Consider the following 23151-nt stretch of genomic DNA (forward strand, 5'->3'; position numbering starts at 1 on the left):
AAAGCATCACTTATTTATAGAAGAGGCTTTTCAGATTACATCATTCCCATCACTGTAAACTCACTTCTCATAGTTTAAAAGCTTTTTCCACGGGTATGTGAACTAAATAGGAAGCTATCAAATCACCTATAGTTTTATAAATTAAAAAATTAGTTTGATCATCATTAATTTTAAAAATTGTCTAAATCACATAACTAATAGGATGAAATTTTAAAAGCAAATGAATGTTAACTGGCCCACAAACTGCTTCAGATAAAACTGCACTCTAATGAAATGTACAACATAAAGATTAAAGTCATAAAGGTACAAAAAATTAATTGCCTCAGGGCTTCCTGTTTCTCACAACAGACAGATGGATGCCTAGAGATCAAACACCACAAGACTTTATTAAAATGTCATACTTTATTAATAACAAATATTATTCATTAATGATACAGAGAAGGCAGAAATGCTCAATAAATCTCTCTTCTTTGCATTTGGAAAGAAGCTGGATAATGTAGTCACATCTTACAGTGGCAGTGAAATATTCCTATTCCAACAGTAGCTAAGGAGGATGTTAAACATCAACTAAACATTAAACAAAAAGAAAAGGAGGACTTGTGGCACCTTAGAGACTAACCAATTTATTAGAGCATAAGCTTTCGTGAGCTACAGCTCACTTCCTCAGATGCATATCGTGGAAACTGCAGCAGGCTTTATATATACACAGAGAATATGAAACAATACCTATTCCCACCCCACTGTCCTGCTGGTAATAGCTTATCTAAAGTGATTTCCAGCACAAATCCAGGTTTTCTCACCCTCCACCCCCCCACACAAATTCACTCTCCTGCTGGTGATAGCCCATCCAAAGTGACAACTCTTTACACAATGTGCATGACAATCAAGCTGGGCTATTTCCTGCATAAATCCAGGTTCTCACATCCCCCCCACCCCCATACACACACAAACTCACTCTCCTGCTGGTAATAGCTCATCCAAACTGACCACTCTTCAAGTTAAAATCCAAGTTAAACCAGAACATCTGGGGGGGGGGGTAGGAAAAAACAAGAGGAAACAGGCTACCTTGCATAATGACTTAGCCACTCCAAGTCTCTATTTAAGCCTAAATTAATAGTATCCAATTTGCAAATGAATTCCAATTCAGCAGTTTCTCGCTGGAGTCTGGATTTGAAGTTTTTTTGTTTTAAGATAGCGACCTTCATGTCTGTGATCGCGTGACCAGAGAGATTGAAGTGTTCTCCGACTGGTTTATGAATGTTATAATTCTTGACATCTGATTTGTGTCCATTTATTCTTTTACGTAGAGACTGTCCAGTTTGACCAATGTACATGGCAGAGGGTCCAGTTTGACCAATGTACATGGCAGAGGGGCATTGCTGCCAGATGTTCTGGTTTAACTTGGATTTTAACTTGAAGAGTGGTCAGTTTGGATGAGCTATTACCAGCAGGAGAGTGAGTTTGTGTGTGTATGGGGGTGGGGGGGATGTGAGAACCTGGATTTATGCAGGAAATAGCCCAGCTTGATTGTCATGCACATTGTGTAAAGAGTTGTCACTTTGGATGGGCTATCACCAGCAGGAGAGTGAATTTGTGTGGGGGGGTGGAGGGTGAGAAAACCTGGATTTGTGCTGGAAATCACTTTAGATAAGCTATTACCAGCAGGACAGTGGGGTGGGAATAGGTATTGTTTCATATTCTCTGTGTATATATAAAGCCTGCTGCAGTTTCCACGATATGCATCTGAGGAAGTGAGCTGTAGCTCACGAAAGCTTATGCTCTAATAAATTGGTTAGTCTCTAAGGTGCCACAAGTCCTCCTTTTCTTTTTGCGAATACAGACTAACACGGCTGTTACTCTGAAACCTAAACATTAAACAGGAACTAAAATTAAATATTTTTAATCTGCAGAATCAGATAACCTGCACCCAAGAATTTTTAAAAGAATTGCAAAGGAGCTCTCTAAATCATTGATGTTGCTATTTAACAAATCTTCAGACTCTAAGGAGGTTCCAGAGGATTGGAAGAAAGCTAATGATGTGCCAATATTTTTAAAAGTTAAATGGGACACTCTGGGTAACTGCAGGCTGGATAGGTGACATTGATCCAGACCAAAATAATGGAAAAACTGATACAGGAAGAAATCAATAATGAAGTAACAGACATTGGCATAATTAATGCCAATCAATATAGTTTTATGGAAAACAGGTCTTGTCAAACAAACTTGACACATTTTTTTAATGAGATTACCAGTTTGGTTGATAAAGGTAACTGTGTTGCCATAACATCCTTAGATTTCTGTAACACACTGGATTTAGCACCACAAAACATTCACATTAAAAAATAAGCACTCTATATAAAATCAATGTAGCAGAAATTAAATAGAATAAAAACTGATAGATCTCAAAAAGTAATATTAAATGGGGAATCATCATCCATTAGGGGTTTTTCTAATATGGTACCACAGGTATTTGTTTTTAGCTCAGTGCTATTCAATATCTTTATCAATCATCGAGAAGAAAATATAAAATCACTGTTGGTAAAGTATGCAGGTGACACAAAAGTTGGTGAAGTGGTAAATAACGATATGGACACATGTGTTATACAGATCTTAAGTGATCTTAAGCGGGGATCATTTCAACAACATGTATTTTAATACAGCCAAATATATGATCATACATCTAGAAACTAAGAACACAAGTCATACATAATTGTGGGCTGTGTCCTGGAAAACTGACTCTAAAAAGGACTTAGAGGTCAGGCGGATAACCATTTGAACATGAGCTTCCAGTGTGATGTTAAGGCTAATGGAATGCTTGGATGTATAAGGAAAGGAATATTGAGTAGGTGCAAGGAAGTGGAATTAATTTGGCATACAGCATTAATGACATCATCATTGGAATACTATGCCCAGCTCTAATGTCCATACTTCAAAAAGGGTTTTGAGAAATTGGCAAGGGTTCAGAAAGAGCTACAAGAATGATCCAAGCTCAGGAAAACCTCCCTTATGGTGAGACGCTTATGAAGCTCAATCTGTTAAATTTATCCAAGAACAGGTTAGGTGGTGATGTATCACCGTCTGGAAGTACCTACAAGGCAGGAACGTTTCTGAGAATAGAGGTTCGTTAATTTAGCAGACAAGACCATAAAAAGTTCCAACAGCTGGAAGCTGAGCTTGACAAATTACCACTAGAAATAACAGGAGTACTTGTGGCACCTTAGAGACTAACAAATTTATTTGAGCACAAGCTTTCGTGGGCTAAAACCCACTTTATCCGATGAAGTGGGTTTTAGCCCACGAAAGCTTGTGCTCAAATAAATTTGTGAGGTTTAGCCCATGAAAGTTTATGCTCAAATAAATTTGTTAATCTCTAAGGTGCCACAAGTACTCCTGTTCTTTTTGCGGATACAGATTAATATGGCCGCGACTCTGAAATCTGTCACTAGAACTAAGCAACACATTTTTCAAAATGAGGATAATTAATCACTGGAACAATTTACCTGCATCACTTTAAGTCTTTAAATCAAGATTAAATATCTTTCTAAAATATTTGCTATAGCTCAAACTGAAGTTATGGGTGTCATAAATATAAAGGGAAGGGTAAACCCCTTTGAAATCCCTCCTGGCCAGGGGAAAGCTCCTCTCACCTGTAAAGGGTTAAGAAGCTAAAGGTAACCTCGCTGGCACCTGACCAAAATGACCAATGAGGAGACAAGATACTTTCAAAAGCTGGGAGGAGGGAGAGAAACAAAGGGTCTGTGTCTGTCTGTAGTCGTCTTGGCCGGGGATAGACCAGGAATGGAGTCTTAGAACTTTTAGTAAGTAATCTAGCTAGGTATGTGTTAGATTATGATTTCTTTAAATGGCTGAGAAAAGAATTGTGCTGAATAGAATAACTATTTCTGTCTGTGTATCTTTTTTGTAACTTAAGGTTTTGCCTAGAGGGGTTCTCTATGTTTTTGAATCTAATTACCCTGTAAGATATCTACCATCCTGATTTTACAGGGGGGATTTCTTTATTTCTATTTACTTCTATTTTTTATTAAAAGTCTTCTTGTAAAAAACTGAATGCTTTTTCATTGTTCTCAGATCCAAGGGTTTGGGTCTGTGGTCACCTATGCAAATTGGTGAGGCTTTTTACCAAACCTTGTCCAGGAAGTGGGGTGCAAGGTTTTGGGAAGTATTTTGGGGGGAAGGACGCGTCCAAACAGCTCTTCCCCAGTAATCAGTATTAGTTTGGTGGTGGTAGCGGCCAGTCCAAGGACAACGGGTGTAATATTTTGTACCTTGGGGAAGTTTTGACCTAAGCTGGTAAAGATAAGCTTAGGAGGTTTTTCATGCAGGTCCCCACATCTGTACCCTAGAGTTCAGAGTGGGGGAGGAACCTTGACAATGGGCTTGATGCAGGAATTATTGGAGAGGTTCTATGGCCTATGTTAAGTAGGAGATTAAACTAAATAATCAATAATGGGTCTATTTTGGTATTAAAATCTATGGGTGAGCTCCAGCCTCTGTATGCCAGATGAACAGAGCCGGAGCTGTGTAAATAAGCTCTAAAAGCCTGAGTTCTGGCTGGGAGAAAATTCTGCTGTTTCAGCCTGTCTTTGGAGGACCACTTTCCTACCCCTGAAATAGGGATATCGGGGGTTGGGAGAAGCATGTAGGGGCAGAGCCACAGCACATGGTACTGTGGAGACTGTGGGTGCTACTGCAGTCCATATGGAAGATCCAGGAGGTTACTGTAAATTGGACAAACATCGGGCGGCCTGTCTAAATCACGCTTGGTCCCTATTCAGCCACAACATGGATTGGGAGGGTGCAAAAGTGGCTTAAAGTCACTTTAGCCCATCTTACCCCGTGCTACAATTTTTACAGGTGCAGCACAGAATCTCACCCTATGAAACTACAAAATGTAAGGATCAATCCTGCACTATCAGGGAGATGAATAAAATGAATTAACTAGTTTTTAAACCTTTTTTCACCTCTGCAAGTTGAAACTTAACAACCGAATAACAGAAAATAAATGTAAACCCTTTTGTGGTACAAGACCATCCATGATTCACATTACTTCATACTCCACCTGAAAGGTAGTGTGTGGTACATAAAAATCTTGTTTACCCTATCTCACTGTGAGCAATCCCCTAGTAAATCTGGTGTTGGCACGCAACACCAATCTGTGCTAAAATAAGCAAGGAGGCACATTTTGATACTAGTGTGCTGGGAAAGATCCATGGACTGGGCAAGAGGGTAGCAGAAAACTGAAGAAACTACATGCCCCTTTCCGGCTCTTATAACTGCACCTCCTTATTTAAATTACAGACTTGAGAGCTATGCCTGGTGGGACTGCTGTGGAAACTAGATTTACACTATTCCTCTCTAACAAGCCTGATGGACAATCATCAATTTCACCTTTAAGCATCTTTAAGGTGTTTTTTCAATCTGTCTTCACTATAGATACACGCGCGCGCACATCCACAAATCAATTTGAATCTTCTAAACTTGGGAAGCTGGAGTAAACAAATACCTCAAAATCAAAAGTATTCTCTCAATTAGTCAAAACCTGTATCATTTAATTGAATTCTAAAATCTAAATAAAAAGAGTTATCTAGTTACCCTTTCTCTTCCACAAAGATTATCTCAAAGTTTTTATGTATAAGCGATCTATATAAATGCTGCATATTATATCATTGGAAATGAATATATAAAAACTGATTAGGGGTGAGATCCTCAGTGGCTGTAAGTCAGTATAGCTCTGCCAAAGTAAATGGATCTGTGCTGATTTAAAGTAGCTGACGATCTGTGTCAAGAATTTTAAACTTTCAAAGAATAATAAAAGATAACAGATATGGAATGGGAACCAAAGCAATATTGCCTTACAGTATAACCTCAGGGTTACAAGCATCTTGGGGATGGAGATTGTTTGTAACTCTGAAATGTTCGTAACACTGAATCAAAACAATATGGTGGTTCTTTCAAAAGTTTCCAACTGAACATTGACTTAATACAGTTTTGAAACTTTACTATGCAGAAGAAAAATGCTGCTATTCCTTTTTTTTTTAAAGCAGTTTACATTTAACACAGTGCTGTACTGTAGTTGTCTTTTTTTTTTTTTTGGTGCCTCTGCTGCTGCCTTATTGTGTACTTCTGCTTTCAAATGAGGTGTGTGGTTGACCGGTCAGTTTGTAACTCTGATGTTTGTAACTCTGAGGTTCTACTGTACTATATGTCTTCATTACTTAGCACAGATAAAATTCCTAAAAAAAGAAAAGGAGTACTTGTGGCACCTTAGAGACTAACAAATTTATTTGAGCATAAGCTTTCGTGAGCTACATAAAATTCCTGTAATGATGCAGATATTTTATTCAGAAAAATACAACTATGTTCAGCTGAAAGCAATGTGTTGACTTTTAGAAAACCAACAGAGCCATCTGGATTTTGTTGAAACTTAAAAATAATAAGGAAAACATCCAGCTTACCAAAAAGTTTATACCTTTCAATTTTTGCTTTCATAAAGTATAAGACAGGTACAAAAACACCACTATGGGATAAATTAGACCAAGAGCAAAACTCTAGCTTACTCAATGCATTGTTAACCAAAATGAGTGAAATTATTATACTTACTTCAGAATTAGTTTTGAATTTTAAGAGATACACAAGAATCTTATTACTGACTTAAACCAGGAATTGGTTTAATTAAGAGAACAAGTCCAGTTAAAAGATTTTCCTACTGAGCTTGTTAATGACAATATAAATTTACTGTATGTTCGCAGCTTGTGAGGATGAGGATTTATTCTTATTTTAGCAACTCTCTTTTTGTTCTTCAAGCCATAGAACAAAAGAGCATAGCATGATAATAGTGCAATTTCCTTTTACTTATAAAGACACTAATTATAAAAGTGTATAAGCTTTTACTCAGAGTTAATATGCTATTCCATGAAGCAATTCATTCTCAACAAAAATCCAAAAAGCTGACAGCTCCAGAATCCAGAAAATGGGAAAAAACCCTGATGCAACAAGCATCTGCTGAAACAAGGAAATTAATACAGTTGTAGACAAAATCTTTGGACATCCCCACTATGTAAAGATTTGGATCAGCTCATCTATTTTAAGACGTACGTCAGTGGGACTCTGCAGGGGTGAAGCTGTCCAAGATAGCAGATCCTATTTCCTAATCAGGAATTAAGCCTATTGTGTTGTACTGTAGGATACTTATTTAAATAACACCAAAGTCTCACTTCAATATTTATAGAATCATAGAAATGTAGGGCTGGAAGAGACTTTGAGAGGTCATCAAGTCCAGCCCCTTGCGCTGTAAATCAAGACCATCTTTGACAGGTATTTGTCCAACTTGTTCTTAAAAAGTCCAAAAATGGGGATTCTACAGTCTCCCTTGGATGCCTATTCCAGTTCTTCACTAGCTGTATAGTTAGGAAGTTTTTCTTAATATCTCATCTAAATCTCCCTTGCTGCCGATTAAGCCCATTACTACTTCTCCTACCATCAGTGGACACTGAGAACAACCGATCACCATTCTCTTTATAACAGCCTTTAACATATTTGCAATTGTTATCAGGTCCTCCTCAGACTTCCTTTCTCAAGACTAAATGTGCAGTTTTTTTAATCTTTCCTCATAGGTCTGGTTTTCTAAATATTTTATCATTTTTGTTGCTCTTCTCTGGACGCTCTCCAATTTGTCCACACCTTTCTGGCTATGTCTATGCTACACACCGGCGGCAGTGTATGTGGGTATGTGTAGCTACACGTCACAGTGAAAAGCAGGCTGTGTCCACACTGCCGTGCGTAGCAACGTCGGTGAAAGGCTTGGCAGTGGGGAGGCAGCGAGGAAAGAACTGACAGCCGGGAGCTGCCACAGACTGTCCCCACTGCTTCCCTGCCAGAGTCTTTCACTGTGGTGGGGAAAAGCTCTGGCAGCTCCCAGCTGTCAAGCCTTTCCTCACTGCCAAGCTGGGAGCTGCTGGAGCCTTGCCCCACTGCTGGAGCCTTTCGCTGTGGCGAGGAAAGATCTCAGCAATGGGGAAGCAGTGGGACACTACGCTGCTAAAAAGGCACTGCTTGGGTTAGTAGAGAGCTGTGTACGGTACATACCCCCAGGGCTCAGGCACGTCCTTGCTCTACTCGCCTCTAAGCATTGCCTTACAGTCTCCCCTTCTATTTATACCTATGCTACGGAAGCATGTAATGTACTCTACACATCGACGAAAGCAGTGTACAGTGTAGTCATACTCAAAGTGTTGCACCCAGAACTGGGGATAGTACTCCAGCTGAGGCCTTACCAGTGCCAAGTACAGCAGGACAATTACCGCCTGTGTTTTATTTATGACTCCTGTTAATACACCCCAGAATATTAGTCTTTTTTACAACTGCAGTGCACTGTTGACTCATGTTCGATTTGTGATCCACTATGACCCCCAGATCTCTTTCAACACTACGCCAGTTATTCCCCATTTTGTAGTTGTACATTTGATTTTTCCTTCCTATATGAAGTACTTTGCACTTGTTTTTATTGAATTTCATCTTGTTGCTTTTAGATTTTTCTAATCTGTCAAGGTTGTTTTGAATTCTAATCCTGTCTTCCTAAATGCTTGCAACCTCTCCCTGTTTGGTGTCATCCACAAATTTTATAAGCACACTCTCCACTCCACTATCCAAGTCATTACTGAAAATACTGAATAGTTCTGTACCCAGGATTGCTTCTTTTCAGGATCCACTGTATATGTCCTCAGTTTGACAGCAAACCATTGGTAACCACTCTTTGAGTAGGGTCTTTCAACCAGTTGTGCACCCACCTTATAGTAATTTCATCAAGACTACATTTTACTAGTTTGCTTATGAGAATGCATGTGGGACTGTATCAAGAGTGTTACTAAAAACAAGATATATCATGACTACTGCTTCCCCCATCCACTAGACCAGGGGTTCTCAAACTTCACTGCACTGCGACCCCCTCCTGAAAACACAAATTACTACAGGACCCCAGGAGGGAGACCAAAGCCTAAGCCTGCCCAAGCCCCGCCACCCCGGGTGCAGGGAGGCCAAAGCCAAAGTCCGAGTCCCTCCACCCCAGGCAGGAGGGGGCCAAAGCTGACACCCAATAGCTTCAGCCCCAGTCAAGGGGCCTGTAACCTGAGCCCTGGTGTCCAGGGCGGAAGCCCTTGGGCTGTGGATTCAGTCCTGGGCCCCAACAAGTCTAAGGCAGCACCGGTGACCCCATTAAAATGGGGTTGCGACCCACTTTGGGGTCCTGACCCACAGTTTGAGAACTGCTGCACTAGACCGTTAAGCCTGTCAAAGAAGGAAATTCAGGAGGTTTGGTATGATTTGTTCTTGACAAATCCATGCTAGCTATTCCTTACAACCTTATTATCCTCTAGGTGTTTACAAATGAATCGTCTAATAATTGTTCCAGTATCTTTCCAGGTATCAAAGTTGGGCTGACTGATCTACAATTTCTTGGGTCCTTTTTGTTCCCCCTTTAAAAGTGGGTATGTTTGACCTTCTCCAATCCTCTGGGACCTCAACCATCCTCTATCAGGTCTCAAAGATAATTGCTAATGTTTCCTCGATTGCTTCACCTAGTTCCTTAACACCCTAAAATGAATTTCATTAGGTCCTGATGACTTGAAGACAGCTAACTCATAAAAATAATCTTTAACCTATTCTTTCCTTATTTTGGCTTGTGTTCCTTCCCCCTTGTTATTAATATTAATTGTGTTGAGTATCTGGTCACCCTTAACCAATTTAATGCCTCAGATTACTGCGATTCCTCAGCAACAAGGGAGTCTTGGACCTAATTAAATTTTATGAATAGTTGCCTGTTTTATTGAGGATGGCTAGATACAGATTGATCTGTAGGGCAATTACTCTAACAATGTGGTCAGTAGTGAACTATTTAGTTACATGAACCTTGTTTCAAGCTGCTAAAAGACAGCTAAAATGCATTAAATACTTTCCTAAGAAACTGCTGTAGTTATCACAGACATACTATTGGACCACCAAGGGAATGGGAAGTCATGGGTACATGAGATGATAAATGGGAGGGGAGGTAGTATACAAGGAATTCTCTCTGTTAAGATGTGGTCCATGCTTTGCAATGGTTTGGGAACGCCCACTGTAGGGAAATGAATGGGTTTCTCACATAGAGAAACACAAGAATATGCTTTTGCAATAATTATAGTTTTAAAAAATAAAATACATGATTATTCCCAAATTGAAGACTTCCATCGTGAATTACTTTTCTGCTCATTAAAAAGGCTTTTCCATAGGACAGCACTTTTTCTATAGGAGTGTCACTTTTTTTCCCTGCTAAACTGCCAGGTATAGCTAATAGAAAATCCTGTATCTTCTGAAATGATGTCTCTGTTAAGTGATTACTAAAAGGAAGAAAGAAAATGATCCATCTGTTCTGAAGGCATAGTGAATCCTCTTTGCACACTATTTCTTTGTACCTATTAAATAAAAATATTTAGATTATTTAGTCAGTTAGGTTGCAAAATTTAGTGTATTTACTACCAGCTCAACTTTTTAATAAAGAGTTATTTCACCTTTTTCCATCTAAAGAAAAAGTTGCCCACAGAGGCACATGTTAATTATTGCTTGTAATAAAATACTGCTGCATTTTGGTTTCCCAGTTTTCCCCATCCAGAGGAGAAATGAATCGGAGAGGTGCAAGGTTCCTCTCAAAGTTTCCAGTGCTTGTTCAAAACATCTTGCCCCACACAGAACCAGCAGGAGGTTCAGTTCCTGCAGCCTAATACCCATGGAAACTGAGGGATCCACTGGAGGCCACATCCCACGTAGAGGCTCTGAAGGGGGGTACCTGGCATGAGTAGGCTCTACTGCAAAATTAGTGCCTTAAATCATGTACTTAAAGTACATCTTTGTGCCCAGTAACTCTAGAAAAATATACAGCCTATGTGAAATCATCAGTCTACTGCTCCCAAGTCTGTTCCTCTGACTTTGATATTTTAGGGTAAATAGTGCACATTAATTTTATCAAAAAGTGTTTTTTAAAAATAATAATTAAAAGTGACGGGGCAAACAGCATATTATCTCATGGGGTCATAGGACTACTCCTTCAGACAACATACACCATGTGTTCCAATGTGATAAAGCAGAAAATATTTCTTCTGTACAAAGCATACAAGATCAATGACCACCATTTTTTGAATACTGGGACCCTTGGCGAGTCAAAGATCCTTGTAGTACATTTTGTATTTTTACATCACATAAGTAGTTTGAGTCCTGGTGACTGGTATGCAGGACTTAATTCCCAAGAGTTTACTTTCCGTATCACTGGCTTCTTCAGAGGATGGAGAGAAATAATCACTCCTTTTCAGAACAAAGTGTGGAAACAGAAAAACTGCAGTAAGCCAGTCATCTGCAGAAAAGTTAATACATTATTTAATAAATGTGTATATTGATTGTTTATACAGTATTAGGACAGATTATAGTAAATCTACAGTCAGGGTGAGCAGTAAATTTGTAAGATATGAAAAATGCCTGTTTCACGAAAATTTGAAATTCCAAGATTTTAACTATGTGCACATCTGATACCATAAGAATTTTAGTATTAACTTACTTTATTTTAAAAAAGAGTAAATCACGAGGTTTTCTATAAAACTCTTGGCTCAACTATTATTAAAGTCTGAAAACAGGTCTGGGCATAATTAACATGAATTTAAAAACATACATGGACTGTGCATGGCATCTATTTTTATTTACCAAGAGAGTCCTATACGTTCACAGAAAACAGCAATTCCATTGGGAAAAAACACTACATCCTTATATAAATGCCAAAGATTGACTACTGTAGTTGTATGCTTTTTGAAATGCTCAGCATTAACAATCTTACACTACGGCAGCACAATCACACCTGCAGTTAACAGCCTATCAGTATTCTCTTACTAAACTCAGTGAATGAAGTAACAATGTATTATGACCAAGGCACTGAACCAATGGGTTTGTTATCTCCTCCTGCACTCATTGTGCACAAGTATTAGGGACGCTTTGATTAAAAAGATAAAAGGAAACTTCCCCAATTCTTCTCTTTTTTACAATTAAAAATCCCCCAAACAACCGAACACCAGATTCCTCCTGTAATTTGGAGTCAGGACTATATTTTGTGTGTACAATATAGATTGTCTCATGGAATCTATATTGTATACCTAGTTATACAGACTAATCCCCATTTGTATTTGATAACTTACCTCTAACAACCACAGCAAATAATTACACAGAAGAGTAATATTAAGACAGCATGTATTTTTTAGCAACTTTTAATGGAGTTTAGTAACTGGAAACACGCCGGAGAGCTGCACCTAGTGATCCACCACCTTTCTGTGAACCACCCCTGGTCCACAGACCATAATTTGAGAACCTGTGCAGGAGCTTCAGCAAAAAGTATATAATACTTTTAGTGCCTGTCATCATTGTTTTGGATCATGCAAGGCCATTGTTTTCCCCAAATAAGCGATACTAATGTGGGTAACACTGTTTAAGATTTCCATTTTACTGTTCTTAAAAGTTCTGAAGGAATAAGTAAACCAAAACTGAAAAAAATGTGAATTGTAAAAGATGCTAGCAGAATGGATAATGAAAAATACAGCTTACCCATAGATGCTACAATAGAAGAAACTGCTAAGCTTGTATAATGAATTGATTATACTGAACCTAAAAATAATCTTCCTCTTGCTGAATTCAGAGACTAATATTGTTACATTTGACTTTGGAGGATTATAGCTCTATGGCAAGAAACACTATTATCTTTTGTAAGGAAAAAAATGCTTATGTCCTTTTGGTCATACTTAGAGGGGTTTTATAGTGCTCGATCTTGCCTACAGATGCAGTCAATGGGAAGTATTCAATAATTTGCACTTCCTTGACTAATTTTTCTTATGCTAACTGTAAATATAAAACACAAAAGATAAAGACACTTGACCCTTAGTACTTGGATAAGTTGGAAAGGCTGCATAGGAATGTGAGACTACTTATGGAATGGGAAGACTGTCTTTACAGGCATCTGTAACAGGTGCTTATACTTTGGGTAGTATGAACTCCATTGACTACGCTGTCATTCTAAAGCAAATAAACTATTCTGATACCTATGACAGTTTCTGAAAAAAATCAGTGGGACAGATTCTGTGTTTTACCTCATGGGTGGCTTCAAACCACCTTTATACTGCCCAGATCCTGGGTCAGGTGGCAGCTGGTGTAGTACTAGCATAAATTAGATCAAGCCCTTTGACCCCCTTCTTTGCAGGCCACAATTTCATAGTTTTCATCAGTACAGAGATTCCCCCTCCCAGCCCTGGCCCTACTCTCTATGCCAGGGATTGCAAGGGAATAAGCATAGGGAATTCTCCCCCACCTAGTTGCAGCACCTTCATGGACGCTATATGGCGCCAGAGTAGCATATGAGGGCAGGGGCCAGGATTATTTTAAGTAGGATTAATTAAGCATAAAATGCATAGTAACAGTATCAGTGGAAAAGAACATTATTGGAAGTATGTCTTTTGCTTGTACATAACGCCAAGGTGAAGTTAAGATACATGCAAAGCAGGAGAAATTCCATTTTTTTTTGTTAGTACAGATTGGAGTAAATTATTTCTTCTATTGATGAATTCTGGTGTTGATTGATCATTCTTGAAATAGAGACGATACAGCTTGTGTTCTACAGCCAGAGATCTGCTTATCCACTGAGCTTTGGCACCCGCTGATCCAGGAAGGCCTGAACAGTTCTCATTTTCTTTACTTCATGTTTAGTAAGCAATCCACCAAATCACAGGTGACTGGTAACTGCTGATAGTAGGGGGACACAATGGTAGTCCCCATCCCCGCCACCACAGCAACAGTCAACTTCCTCGTGACTGTCAAGGCACGCTGCAGCAACATCCTCTTGGCCCCCCACCCACAGTGCCCTGGCTGGCTTTAGAAAAAACGGGGCCTTAGGCAAACTTGTATTTTGGCATCCTGTCCTCCCCGCATCCCTTCCCATTGGCCCTGGGCCCCACTGCCTCCCCAGGCTCTCCACCCATCCCCTCAGGCCCCTGCTTCCTCTCCCAGCCCACCACAGATCCCCGCCATTACCTGCTGCCTCTCTGCTGCCCCCCATCCCTTCAGGCCCCTGTTGCCTCCCCTGGCCCCCATATCCCCTGTTGCCTCCCCCACCCATCCCCCCAGGCCCCTACTGCCTCCCCCAAACCCTCACTGCTTTCCCCCACACCCCCATCCATTGCCCCAGGCCCACACTGACTCCTTGGGCTCCCCACCCCACCTGTAGCACCCCCAGTACCCACTGTCCCCCCACCCATTGCCCCGACTCCCCAAGCTCCCTTCTGCATACCCCAGGCAGGCTAGTCCAGATATGTACTCGAGCAGGTAACTGTGGTGGCCGGCAAAGAAGGGATGGGACTCAACAGGCTTCCCCGCGCCCCCTCTGGCAGACAGCTGTGCTGCCAGCCTGGTCTCGCTTCCCTGCTCTGGGTGCCTTTCCCAGGCATGTCCCTTCAGCTGCGCTCAGCCCAACTCCCACCCTGGCAGAAATCTCGGAGGGCATGTAACCCTGCATCACCTATGCATCAACCTTCTCAACAAAGCTTATTTCAAGGCATCATCACCACTGGCAAAGCTGCCTACGTCCCTAACCTTCTTCTCCTTCTTCTCAATTTCCCAGCAATTTACTTTGGAACAAATTGTGGTTGATCCTGTAAACATATGGAATATGGTGGGAGGGAGAAGACGAAACAAGGAGCATTCCCCAGGCCTGTGATTTTGCACAGTGGCCAACTATGCTGTGTCTCAGAGTAAAGCCACTATTCCATATTAGTCCTGTCAGCAGCACTAGCTTCCTCACCAGGTGTGAGGTGAAGGTGGGGCAATGGTCCTGACCCTGCCCTGTCTCCTGCACTCATCAGCAGAGGTAGTTAGGTGCAGAAAAGAGTACACACTGTACCTCTCCAAAGCGTAGTGCTGATGCAGGGCATTATTCTCTTTAATGTTCAGCTTTCCCATTAATGTGTCTGTTTTTCCTCCCTTTTTAACTAACATTTAAGGGACTGACCTTGAAAAGATTTTCTTCAGGATCTCCCTCATTTTATTTTCTCTAGATAGATTTACACTACATACTACTGGCAGTGGTGCAGAGTGTACGAATAGCTACAATCCGTAGCAAAAAGCAGGCTGAGTCCACACTGCTGTGCGTAGTTACAGGTGAAATGCTCTGGCAGAAGTGAGGCAGTGGGGAAAGGCATCAGCAGCTTCCCACTCTAGCTTGCTATGCTTTAACTCACCACATAGACCAGGCCTAAGTTCTCTCCAGCTGTTCTTCATATCAAACAATCGCAGGGCTTATTTACACTGGACACGATCATATCAACTTTTCAGACCAGCCATTTGCTACATTTACATGAACTGTCACACTAATACAGTACAGTACATGATTCAATCATCAAGGATTTTTTCTTTATTTAGTACTTCTACCTCTTCTGTCAATACAGATTCATCACATTAGTGCAACAGCACAACATAATTTCCATAGATATGCCCTACACATGTATACCCAGGTGTATGTACCCCAGACTTCCCAGATGACATGACTGTTAAAAATATTAACATTTCTGGAAGGTAAGTATTATTATTCTCAGTTTGCAGATGTGGAAACTGTCCAAGGTCACTGAGGAAATAACTGTCAGATCTGGGATTGGAATTAAAGCTTCTTACCATGTGGTCCTAAGCGGAACATAGAACCTCCTCCTATTACCAATACAAATGTAATGCTTTCAAACTGTCAAGGACCAGCTATGGCATAATTCCAACAACAGCAAAATACAGAGCACACTGGAGCAATTTGTCTATTTGGAAGTAAAATAAAAGACGGAAACAATGCAATGAGAATATATAATCTGCAGTTTATGTGATTATATATATGTAAAATTTAAAACTCCATTAAACTTTCATTTTCTAGTGGAATCTATTCACTTTAATTCTTTACTCAGTCAACATATTCTAGGTGTTTCTTTTCAGAAGGATGCAGGATGCTAACTGATCAAATGACCAGAAGCCAAGAGAGCCTGGGTTCTTATCCCAGCTAAACTAATTTATGGCATTTTGTGGCAATTCACTTGATGTTCCTGGGCTTCATCTAACCCAAATGAACCATATGATATCTGAGTAACACTGCAAATTGAAAATGATGAGACATGAATCCCTGATACAGGTTTTATTGTAAAAAATATGCCTCCCTAATCTCTCATATATCCTCAACACACAAAAGTCTAGTGATGCATATTTTATATTTTCCACAGTCTAATGAACAATTAAGAAAACACAATGTTTTAACCACTTTGGCATTAAAGTACGTTCTAGAAAGTAGCATCTGTTTAGACCCACAGTGTGCACATTGTGCCCTGCCCCTACATCAGCATGTTGAGCAATACCTCTGGCATAGACTTAAAAAGCATGGCCTTGAATGTGTAATAATACATAGGAATAGCGCAGTATCTCTCATTCATAAATATATCAACGTGTATTTTCTAAACTTTATCTTTGCTTTATTAAAATAGAATATGTCCAATCATAAAATTTAAAAGGATTAAAAAGAATGATTTCCAAAATTCAGTTGGAACGCCACAGACCCCACTGTCCATTATGAAATCAATATTAGGAAGGTCCATTTTTACTGCTTTCGTGCCTGCATGAATTCAAATAATTTTGTTTTGTGCATTCGTAGAATAAATGAACCCAATCCAAGTTTTGTAAAAAAATGAAAATATAGGAGAAATGCCTTACTGTATTTTAATTTTTCAAAAAGAGAGCCTGCACTTACCAGCCTTCTGACACTGTACTATCTTCTCATATACACTATTTGCATTTTCAATCAGAGTCTTGATGGTCTGAATCATCTGCAGAGAAAATATCAGATTAAACTGTTCAAACATATATTTATAAAATTGTCTTAAAATATTAATAATTATTGGTACAGCTGTATCTTTGAAAGATATGTGCTTAAACTCTGGACTATTTAGTTTTGAAGCCACAAATATTATTTCAACATCTATTATTAGTTTTTGCACATCTTTGTTTTCCTTGTTGGTACAAGGCAGAGGGATGCTCCAAATTTAACATGAAGGAAGGAGGAATGTGGTGCTGGTGGTTTGGGATTTGTGAAGAGGTTAACAAAACACATTGTGGTTTACCATTAGCCCACTGTTTGTCAAAGGAAAGGGGAAATATATTCCTATTTACCAGCTAATTCACATTCTATAGTTTGGTCAAGACAACGTGGATGCTGTTTCCTCCTCCTCACCCAGACATTCAGGATGACAATCAATCACCATCCCATATTTTCTGTTCTCTGTGTACTCTCCCTCTGCTTTTCCAGATTGGTTCCTTATAATTACCTTTTTGTGGTTTGATCTGTAGAGAGTAAACATCCTATAGAGGAAGAACAAGAGACTCAAGGCCAAACTAGAAGAGGGAGTTGGAACGTGAAGGAGCAGAAAGAAAGGAAACCACTGACTTCTTCACCAGCTCGTTCCAGACAGAGTTTCTTATGGAAGCCCTGCTCTAAGCAATCAGGGCCAGATTTGTAAAGGTATGTAAGCGCCTAACTCCCACAGAAATCAATGGGAGTTAGGCACCTAAATACTTTAACAAATTTGGTGCTCTGTAATCAGGGGTGCATCCATAGTTGCCTGCACTTCGAATCAATAGTGCCTGGTGAAGGGTATAAGGAATGCTAGGCAGCAGCTTTGCGGCAAAGCTTGTTCACTGCTGTCTCTGCCAGATAGAAATTGTTTTAGTGATTCAGGTTCTACATTTTACCTGCTGCTAATGCATATTTAGATGGAATTTTCTTTTTCCTGAGAGAACGTGTTCCCTGTGCTCAACAGGCATCTGCATGAGCTCTACAGCAAAAAAAAAAAAACCTTAAGGTAACCCACCCGGGAGAGAGTTACTTCAACAGGCACAATTGAGGAGGGGTTCCTTCACCCATTTTTATTTTAAAGTGTTCTCAGTTTGAGAGAAGCTGAGGCCTCCTTTTGCATGTTGCTTTGAGCAAGGGATGAATCAAACTGGAGAAAAAGAGGAGAAAGCCTTAGATTCTGGGTCACAACAGGTGATCTTCTTGCCTTTCACAGTGAGTGAGGAGGAAGAACCTGATGTCCGCATTGACATAGACCATACCACAGAAATTTAACTGTAACTTTTACTTCCAGCGAAACAGAAAGCTGGGCTAGACAAACTAAAGATTATTATTTGAAAGTAATTCTGGCCCTTCTTCTAGGACTACAAGGTTATAAGGTACATATGTTAAAATACAAAGAAATATGCAGCAGCTCAGATCTCATGTTTAAGGCAGAACTAAACAGAACATGAACCACAACCGTAGAGTTCTGTTCTAGAGTCTGGAACCCATTATTTCAGACTGGGTTATTCATTTTATACAACTAATTCTTCCATTCCTCTACTTAATTTTGAAAAATCAAATTGTCTTGATTTCTGATTAGATTCCAGAAGTCCCTATCACAACACTAAATAAGGATGAAAAAATTCACATCTACCTTAACTAAGCTGCATTTGAAATATTAGTGCTGATCTATTCCCCTGTTGGACTATTTATTGCACATAAACTTACATTTGGCACCCATGGAGGCAAAAGTTGCTCGATAAATAAAATTAAACTGATTACTAGATAATTAAGTACTGTATACTGAAGATGCTAACATTTTAAAGAGAGAGTCATACTTTAACTAAGAGAAAGCTGTAACACCCCAAATATTGTATGTCATCCCAAACAGCCTTTCTGAGAATCACTGCAAGCTGTTTATTCCCAATTTGTCCTGAGAAAGCTGTGAGAGTATTTTGTTTCATGGTGTTCATCACTAGTGATATGTTTTCAGCAACAGTTAGAAATTACAATTTATCTGCTCTATAGATGTCCTTGAAAGACAAGGAATTTGCCAGTTGTTTCAACATGCATGTCATGAAGTGTGTGTTTGTTTGCTTCTGTAATGGGCTTGAACACTAGGAACCAAGACAGAGCTGATTTAAATCACAAATAGCCTTGCAATACCAGAACATGTTATTTTACTAACTAGCTGAAACAAGACTGCACCGCTCCCTATGAGGAGAATCCTGTCGATTTGAAAAATGAAAATTACCTTGGAAATGATTCCCTGAGAATGTGTGGATACTGTTTTAATCAGAATGCCAATATACAACAACAAGTGACAATCTAATTTACAGCTGTACAGTCCAATTAAAAGCACATATGGGGTTTTTCCTAAAGAGCATTTTAATGTGAACGGAATAGGGCAAGTGTTCTGTTAGGAGCAGTTTGAGTTAATAAGATGATTACTCATAAAAACCTACCAGTTGCCTTAGATAATGGTTTAAATAACTTACATACATATTTACTGAATTCCAGGTATTCTGTGTAGTATGTAAGAGGAAGTAAAAGGGAATACTGCAGATACGAAAGTAACCATATATACTTATGTAAGGCAAAATTGGTAAGTTTTTAAGTTTAAGTTTTTAAGACAAGAGATGTCATGTAACTAAAAATCCATTCATCTCTTTGAAAATCTACCTCAATGTAAGACAAGCAACATCTTAGTTTTGTACCAACAACAAATCCTACATTCTAAACTTCTCAGCCATCAGTGTTTAGTATCAAATGGTTTTTAACTCCTCATTATGGTCATAAGTTCATTTCCTCCTCATTTCCCATCTTTATCAATGTACGCCACCCAAATGCCCATATGACTCCCGCTCCAGACATTACAAAACTCACCCACTAATGACTATCTTCTTTGCTTAATTTTTTATCCATGTCACCCTGTCTTTGAATCCCGACACTATCTCCCACTGCATCAAGGTCAAGTTTCTTGTCACTGTCTTCTATATAACTCCATAACGCTACCCTTATTTTGTTCCCCTTTCCTCCCTCTATACAACGTTTGTCTGCTTCTCCCACAACTGTCTCTATACTGTCTTCATACCAGATCCAATGCAGAGAACCCCTTCCTGAGCTCATTAGCAACACCACTACCTTGCAATGTTCAAATCCCTCTGAAGAGACACGTCTGCCCTGATGCTTATAGGAAACTTGTTGACTGGCAACAACAAGCTTAAGGAGAAAAACAGCATCATTTTAATGTAGCATTGTATTACCAAGACATGGCCAATCACTATCTCATCACTCTACTTTGATATGGCACCTTTTGTCTATTTTTAGACTGAGTGTCTTTGGAACAAGGATTGAGCCCAATTTTGCTCCCATTTATTTTAGTAGGCGTTATGGCCCCCAATACTGTTCTCACTGATAACAATGGAAAATGCCAAAGCTCGCTGTGGGTAATAACTAGTAAAAAGATTCCTTCTTAACAAATTAAAAAGAAAAATCAATCTACAATTGTATCTGTTGCTGCCTATAATACTGGTACAGCAAAGATAGCTAAAATGTGGACTTGTCTTGCATGGATGGCTTTCAAACTTTTAAGCTCTCTCTCCTGTTATCAACAATTCTTTCACTCTAGAATCCCTTCTGTGACAGAGCTCAAACATGCAACAGACTGTAATTATGTCACAACAGAGAGAAATTGTGTTGCCCATTCAAAATGTTTTGTTCTGGAACAGCTTTGAGAAATATTGGTGTTATAATATATTAGCTTACTGCCATATGTTTATATTTAAGCAACATTACTCTCATAATACCTACATCATTTTAATTCTGGCCCAAACTCAGCTATGTCTTACACTCAGAAAATCTGTCTGTGTTCTGCTTCCCTTCAAGAACAAATTTATATATGCAGATCAGACTCACTAATATTTAGAAACAGCTTAATAATCTCTTTCAAGAGAACTGGGGAACAAGTCTCAGAAGCATGATAAAACTGCTCCTTAGACTTTGAGGCAATGCAATGATGTCAAGGAGTCAAAGAAAGGAGGCAAGTCAAAGATAAATAGAAATTCTTAAATCAATATGCTCTTTTTATTTATATACTGTATCAGCAAAGTAGATGAGGTAAATTAGTTTAATTTCATAGCTGGAAAGGAATTTAACAAAATAGTTGCATAAGTACTCATGTAACACGGAGAGGTAAAAGTTGCAATCAGATTCTACTACAAAGCCCTATTTAAAGTACTTAGTAACTTTGACTTGAAAAATTAGATTGGCCTGAAAACTGCCAGATCTTTCAGTAAATGTATTCACAAAGCGTGAAGAAAACTTGTGAAACTGCTTTTGTAGGTCATTAAAAATTATTCTGATATGAAACTGACTTTAGTCAAAAATATCTCCTTCGAGGGCGATAATGGCTTGTTTCTAGTCTTCAGCCTTCTTTGAAAACACATGCACTGGCTATATTTAAAGAAAACCTAATGTAATTAAGCAAAGTTGTTAATTTTTGCTATGGATAGGTTAAGGGTCAATTCTGCTCCCATTTATTTCAGTGGGAGTTATAGGACCAATCCTGCTCTCACTGACATCAACAGAAGTTTTTAACTGAGCTCAGTGGGGGCAGGTTCAGGCACAAAATTGTGTGCAAATATGTTGCTCCCTTTTATTTGCCTACATTTTAGAAAGAACATAGGTTCAGTTCACTAGGTGAGTTCAGACAACAGCTAATTTAATGAGCTGAGGACCAACAATACCGTCTCTTGCTTGAGCAGACAGAAGTGGAAAAAGTGGGTAGATGTAGAAATGACACATGAGCTCCAGTCTGGCCAACCGTTTCATATTGGAAGGTTGAGTCTGCTATGAGACTCAGACATTCCAAAACAACAATTTTTTTGTAGCTTCTGTTCTGAGTCAAACCTTGGTCATAACATTCTCTAACAATTGTTTGACTGACTGGTTCTGGTTAACATGCTACAGAAGTAGCAAAGGTAATACATGTCTAGGAGAAAACCTGGGTATACCAAAACTAACAATTATTTCCAAACGTTGCTAGGGTACAAGACGGGAAGCAAGCACTGAGGCACAGAGGCAGTCTTCCTTCCCGCCCCAAACAGAGAGCTGAACATTCCAATCATTTTCCACTCCTACCATCTTCTTCCATCAGAGTATATTGCAACAGAAATCTCACATAGACAAAAATTAGATAGAACATTTTTCAGAATGAATAAGCACTGCATCACAGGATCATTATGAAAGGGACATTACTGCAAAGTTCTTGCACACATCAAGTTTCACTCAGTGTTCCCAGAAGATGCTGGATCTTAATGTGATAGGTCCAGTCTGAGAAGCAATTATGGGATGGTTGTGTGGCAGTGCTGACATTCTCAACATGGATTTCAGCTGCTATGAAACAATGGCCACATAGATATGTTAACAGAATAAAAATATAGGGGCCAGTCCTTCAACCTTCAATAGGAGTAGGATCAAGCCCCTAACAAGGATTTTGGGAATAGTACATAACACTTCCAGAATAAGATATCTTAAGAAAGGCTCATGTCATCTTTTTTTTTTTTTTTACTTACTACTCCCCTGCACTCCTCAGAGTATACACACTCATCCCTTCAGTAAAATGCAGTACATGTATATGGTTGCTGAACTGTTCATCTTCCAGACTGATCTGATGTACCAAATTCTTTTGTATCCAAGCCAAAATGATGACTTCATGAAAATATAAGGTCAGGACTGCGCAATATTATTTATCTCAAGTAAGTTTTAACGAAGAATGTCACAGACCTCCCTATGCAAGGTGGATAAAAATAAATGATTTTACAGGGAGAAATGCTGATTTTTTATTTAAATAGATTGTTTTATTTTGTTCTTTAAATTACAAGAAGTTTTTCTTTTTAAAAATAGACCAGTTTAAAATGAAATCCAATTTTAATACAAACTATGTTAAGGGATGGCCCTAAACTTATCACAATCTCTTAAGCAGTTAAATAAAACAAATATGTTGAAGACTGCTTTTCTATATAAAGAAAGTTAAAGGCTGCTTTTCTACATGAAGAAAGAATAAGGAGAAAAACATGTAACTTTTGAGATCAAGCATAATAGGTCACGTACTGTATTAAGGGCTTATCATGTGGGGGAACCAGGGGCTGTGCTACTAGGTGCAAAAGTCATCAAAGGCGTTGAGATTTCGCCTCTGACTCCAGGAGACATTATCATTTATC

The 23151-nt window shown here is 39.1% G+C and overlaps 1 protein-coding gene across 2 annotated transcripts in view; it reads right to left on the reverse strand.

Moving 5' to 3' along the window:
• Window positions 1-23151, reverse strand: part of PLCL2 (phospholipase C like 2) — a 189344-nt gene that overhangs the window by 26217 nt on the left and 139976 nt on the right. The window contains exon 5 of one of the 2 annotated variants that reach the window (XM_073333540.1): window positions 16844-16919. The exons of the other annotated variant lie outside the window; for it this stretch is intronic. Within the exon in view, the coding sequence (XP_073189641.1) occupies window positions 16844-16919 (76 nt within the window). The remainder of the gene's footprint in view (window positions 1-16843; window positions 16920-23151) is intronic. 2 annotated transcript variants of the gene reach the window in all.

The sequence above is a fragment of the Lepidochelys kempii genome, chromosome 2 (assembly GCF_965140265.1).
Source record: "Lepidochelys kempii isolate rLepKem1 chromosome 2, rLepKem1.hap2, whole genome shotgun sequence".
Classification (NCBI taxonomy): domain Eukaryota; kingdom Metazoa; phylum Chordata; order Testudines; family Cheloniidae; genus Lepidochelys; species Lepidochelys kempii.